The sequence below is a fragment of the Belonocnema kinseyi genome, chromosome 6, assembly GCF_010883055.1.
Source record: "Belonocnema kinseyi isolate 2016_QV_RU_SX_M_011 chromosome 6, B_treatae_v1, whole genome shotgun sequence".
Classification (NCBI taxonomy): domain Eukaryota; kingdom Metazoa; phylum Arthropoda; class Insecta; order Hymenoptera; family Cynipidae; genus Belonocnema; species Belonocnema kinseyi.
The window spans coordinates 42,365,113-42,371,145 of record NC_046662.1 but is presented as its reverse complement, the minus strand read 5'-3'; the positions used below and the strand labels follow the sequence as shown (position 1 = coordinate 42,371,145).

The 6,033-nt window shown below is 31.3% G+C and overlaps 1 protein-coding gene across 1 annotated transcript in view; it reads right to left on the bottom strand.

Moving 5' to 3' along the window:
• Positions 1 to 425: 425 nt before the first annotated feature.
• LOC117175353 (annexin A7-like) overlaps positions 426 to 6,033 on the bottom strand; it is a 6,850-nt gene continuing 1,242 nt past the window's right edge. The window contains exons 3-4 of the mRNA XM_033365060.1: positions 5,745 to 5,864; positions 426 to 685 (exon numbers count right to left, since the gene is read on the bottom strand). Coding sequence (XP_033220951.1) covers positions 426 to 685; positions 5,745 to 5,864 — 380 coding nt within the window. The remainder of the gene's footprint in view (positions 686 to 5,744; positions 5,865 to 6,033) is intronic.

The window sequence follows — 6,033 nt, the reverse complement described above, 5'->3', positions numbered from 1 at the left end:
ATAACGAACATTTTATTTAAAAACAGTTTCAAAAGAATGCTGAACAGTAAAATCAGTGAATCGTTAAGTGAATGAAATGGGTGAAGCAAAACATGTTTTGGTAAACCTTTATTATGGATCCAATGGCCAAAAGTAATGCTGTGTGGTTTAACTAGTTAATCGTTTAACAAATGCAAAACAAATAAAAATGGTAAATTAGCCACTGTCAAATCTATTGAATACAGCTACCAAGAATAAACGATCAAAACAAATAATTGAACGCGATGATTTCCGTAATTCAGGTAATTAATTATCGTCTATTGGTGTTATGTGACTTAATTCAATTGACCTATTTTTGGTCGTTTGAGTGTTTTCTCCACTCTGTGTTGCAGTGTTCAATAGCTGTTATCTTTTACACCGACCTAGTATCCTATCAATACGTCCTATTAAGGTTTGTCACAATTAGCTTGAGGTTGGGGTGGATATGCGACTTGAGGTTGAGATGGGTATCCTGCTGGAGACGGATATGCGACTTGAGGTTGAGATGGGTATCCTGTTGGAGACGGATATGCGACTTGAGGTTGAGATGGATATCCGACTGGAGATTGAGGTGGATATCCGACTGAAGGTTGAGGTGGATATCCTACTGGAGATGGATATCCGACTGAAGGTTGATTACAATCAACTGGTGCAGATACAAATCCACCTAAGATAAAAGACAGCGGAAAAAAATTTTGAAAATATTAAAAATGATTTTACAAATGGGTTTAAGTTATACTTACCAATGAAAACCACAAGGGTGAACAGTAGAGCAGAAAAGGAGAAATTCATTTTCGTAAAATCAGTAGATTGGTTCTTCTAGAACTGTCTTCTGAATGGTGAATTCTAAGAAAATTGCTAGCTATTATATACTCTCTATCACCATATATACCATGATTTATTGCGCGCATAAAGAAGGTTTAGTGTAAGGAGGATATTGATTCTTGCACATGTCTAGGCTTTGAGAGTCTTAAAAATTGTCATCGTATTTATTTCGTAAACATGTATACATTTGTATTCCTGGATCGATTTCAGATACTTGCTCTTTTAATCTGCACGAATAAGAACTTTCATTAATTACTGATAAAATTGCACTTATTCAATTTGAGAAATGTGAACCACCAAGGTTTCTTAGAGCATCACTAATACAATAGTGGATAACTACTAATTGCATACAAGGGATGATCCTTAACTTTTATTTTCTACCTGCTTTATCAAAATCTGCTAGACGTTAAAAATAAATTTCAGTATTTTTGTTGGTTAAACAATTTCTAAACATTAAAAAATCTCTTAATAATTTTATTGGTTAAAAGAATTAATTAAAATGATCATTTAAAATTGTTATTTGAAATGATGAATTTAAAGCATTAAGTGATGTTATTTATCAAAAGTATTAAGTAAAATTATTAATCAATATTAATTTTAAAAGTCTTAAACAAAAATTTATCCCAAAAGACGGAATTATATTGTTGCATCACAATTTGTAATTGATGCTGAACGGTTTGATATTGGGACACATTTCTCGTGTTTAATTTTTCTATTCTGAAAAACAAAAAAAGTTGATCGGAATTTTGAACCTGAAAAAAGAAAAAAGTGTGGACATTTTTTGTAGAACCTTTTCGTTGTTCACCGAAATCCGCTGATTTTAGTTCAAATCTTCTTCGTGATGATAGATACTTTGTTTGCATATGCTTATAGATTTAGATATTCATTTCTAAACATAATATAGCGGCAATAAAATTAATCAATAATACGCAAAAAGAACGAAACTGATACCTGATGATTGATTTAAAACATGACACGTACAGTTTAATGGCGTTTATTTAGACATATATTCTGGTTTAGATCACTGGAATGAAACTTTCAAGAAGGCGGATATTTACAATAATTGCGACATTGACAAATATTTGATGTTGTAAATGTACGCATTACATTATTTTCTTAATAAAAATATCAATTTCAATTTATTAGTTTCATAACGATTTTATGATTTTATAAAAGATACTAATCCCTGATCCTAATCTTTGTAAAAAAAAGATCAGCATACGCTTTGTCTTAAAGTTTAACTATTTAAATATTCAAAATGTTTGAAGTAGAAACTGTATTTAAATTTATACTTATTAAACACTAGATTTAAATAAATAGTAGCCTTTTGTCTTTTTTTTCATTAATAAAAAGCATGGAGAATCCGTATGTTTGCATTTTGTGAGAAATTGAGTTCACAGTTAAATTTATTCTTGTACCTACCAAATTTTGTTCCCCTGCAGAGTAATTATATATAAAATACCCTGTACCGGAACTTTTTGTGAGATGCTAACCATACGATTTTTTAAATTGCTAAATCCCAACTTTCAGTCAAAATCGCTATTTTCAAAATGGCTGACACAAAATTTTAAAAATACACAATTATTGGATTTTTCGCAGAAGATGTTCACAAAGGACGTTTCAGATTTGCTCGTTTCGAAATTTGAATAAAATATCCAGGTTGAGAATGACTGGTGTCCAATTTCGAAATGATTCACACTTCACTAAAAAAATGTACTTTACTCCGACGTTTTTAAATATAAACATGAGGGACAACTGGCTCGGAAATTTGAGTAAAAATTGATTACTTCAAAAAACAATACTCGGATTTTCTTGTGAGATTTTTTTAAGTATATCAGAATTTTGTATGTATTTTTGCATCCAGAATTTTAATCAGATTGTTCAATTAGTTTAACGCTTTTAGCTTTGACGTGATTGAATTTTTCAAAGTAAAAAAAGAAAATTCCGTAAAACCTAATTAATTTTTCTTCTCGAACCAAAAAATTAAAAAATTTGTAATTCACTTTTGTAAGAAGCTAAGAGATCTGGAAAAGTAGCTTTCAATTTTATATGACATCTATTTCTTTCCGAATTTGTATATCAAACTTTTTTCACATTACTTGACGATACTTTCCAACTAATATTTTCGGAGTGCACGAAACGAAAATTAATGCCAAAACAATATTTTTCCCATCTTTCTTGTGGTCCATTGTCCTATGAAGACTTAAGAGTAACTTTTTTCTTTTTTTTTATCATTTCTTTAAAAAGATTTTGTAGAAAATACTTGTTATTTTGAACCTGTGTAGCGCATGCTTTATTATTGAAATACAAATATTATCCATTTAAAAATTGTTTGTTGCTTATTATATTAGGTAGAAGCGACAATATTTGGCAAATCAAACGGGTATGATTATCAACATTGGACACATCAAATGGGCATAAGGGCAAAAGTTTTAAATTTGAGAAGTGCTTGACTACCAACATTCAGCAAATTAAGAGACCATAATCATAAACTCTTGTGCAAAGCGACAGCGCTCATACCAGTTTCTAACCTAAATCTTTGGCATTTATGCCCTTTTGTAATTCCAAACATTGACAATCATGCACGTTTTCTGTGTCACATTTCAGCATTTAGGCCCTTTTAGTTTGCCAAAAGTTTCACTCATTTCAATTTGTAAATTTCAACCTTGACGGCTATGCCCTTTTATTTTGTCAAAATTTCACACTTATGCTCGTTTGTTTTGCGATATATTAGCGCTTATGTCCTTCTGGGTTGCGAAATGTTGGTGTTTATGGCCTTTAGGAATTCCTAACTTTGCGCTTTTGCTCTTTTTGAATTATGGCCTTTGTCGCGTATGCCCTTTTGATTTGCGAAATGTAGGCCCTGATATCCTTTTTGTTTTTTTAAATTTTTGTGCTTATGCTCTTTTGAATTGACAAACATTGGGGCTTAGGACCTTTTGGGTTGCTAAATATTGACGCTTATTCACTTATGTATTTTAAGACTTTGACATTGATACATTTTTATTTTCCAAATGTAAGCTGTTATGTTGATTTGAAATAACAAGCTTTGGCCCTTTTGCTTTAGCTTCCAAATATTGGAACTCAGGACATTTTGGTAGCAAATCTTGAGTTTTAAACTTTTGCCTGTATATCTTTTTAGTTTGTTCAATTTTCACCCTTATGCCCTTTTATTGTGGCAAATATTGGCCCCTTTCGTTTTCCAAACATAAGCGCTCATGCGCCGCCAATGCTCTGTCCATCCTGTAGGTATAGCCCAAGATGATTTTCGTTTGTCTGTCCAGGTTTTGCATCATATGATGCAATGTTTCTTCTTCGTTTTTAGCAAACTGGCCACCATCCAGCTCTACAGAATTTAATTCTTTGTATAAAGATGAGACCCTTAGTTACCTCAAGCTTAGTCATTCTAAGGTACATATTTGTATAAGCGATTCATGGTATTATCATAATGTAAATGTCTTGATTAGGACGGTTTCTGATATCAACAATATACCACTTACATTTTCAAAAAGATTCTGCAACATAATTTTGCATGGTATTTAGAAAGATAACTATTTTGAAAACCAATTAACTTATCTCGTATTTACAGAAATAGAAAATTCATGGTATCGAAAAATCCATAAAAAAATAGTCATTCTTTTACTTTTTAGAAATATGACTTGTTTGCATAATCATTTACTTCTAAAAGATTCTTGGACTCCAGATGACATCTAATTTCAGAAATGTCAAAATCTATCAAATTATTTCATTTCAATATAGCTAACTTAGCAAAACGCCATTAGAATATTTAAAAAGTTCTGGTCGTTTGAGCGCACACAAATGTCAATACCACTTAGAAAAAAATTGCTATTACAACAAAAATACACTGAAACTATTTCTAGTTGTTACTAATAGTTTTCTATTAGCTAGTTTAGCATTAAAGTTGATGCTAAACCGAATTTTCAATATTGTGAAAACTTCATGAATTGTAAGAGTACAACTCTACCATCTAAATTTAAAAAGAATGGTATTGAAATTCTAAACAGCGAATGGCGCGAAATTTGCCTCACAACTGATTTTCAAGTAGTAAATTAAAGAATAAAAAAATAGAAAAAAGCTATTAGTTGTTTAATTTTTCTAAAAACATTTGCGCTTATTTTCAGTCATAAGTTAGCGAAAATAAAGACTATAAATTCCAGCAGGCAAGAATCATCAAGGCATAAAAATTCATCACACACGAAAGAAATTTCGCGCCTTTTGCTGTTTAAAACGTAAAATAAACTTGCGACAGAGAGATTATATTTGTATCAGACTAAAGGTTTTGAGAAAAACAACATGTAGTATACACAAACTAATTGCCAAAACTAAGTATATAATATATATCTATGGATACAGAAAAATAGCGATATCAAACAAAAAAGGAATTTCCAATAGAATACGTTTTTAATTTCAACCATAAAACATGATTTACACAAATTCCAAATATAGAATATTTTACTCAAAAACTGTTTGTATCGATTGCTGGACAGTGAAATCAGCCAATCGTTAATTGAATGAATTGAGTGGAGAGGGACATGTGTTGATAAACCTTCGTAGCGGATCCAATTGTCAAAAGTAGTGCTGTGTGCTTTAACTAGTTAATCGTTTAACAATTGCCAAACGAACAAAAATTTGTTAATTAGCTACTGTTAAATCTATTAAATTCAGCTAGCGCGAATAAACGATCAACACAAATAATCGAACGCGATAATTTCCGAACTTCAGCTGATTAATTATCGTCTATTGGTGATAGGTGACTTCATTCAAATGACTCACTTTTGTTCGTGTGGGTGGTTTCTCTACTCTGTATTAAATTGTTCATCGGCTGTTAACTTTCTCTTTACTCTGGTGTCCTGGCAATACATTCTAATAAGGTTTGTTACATTTGGCTTGAGGTTGAGATGGATAAGCCACTTGAGGTTGAGATGGGTATCCTACTGGAGATGGATATGCAACTTGAGGTTGAGATGGATATCCGACTGAAGGTTGAGATGGATATCCTACTGGAGATACGAGGGTAGTTCAATAAGTCCTTAGAATGAAGTATAAAAACAATTTTTTTTAGGTAATTTTTCTTTTTATTTTTCAACATAATCTCCTTGGAGCTCTATACACTTGGTCAATCGCTTTTCAAGTTTTTTTAATCCTTCAGAAAAGTGCGTTTTCGGAAGT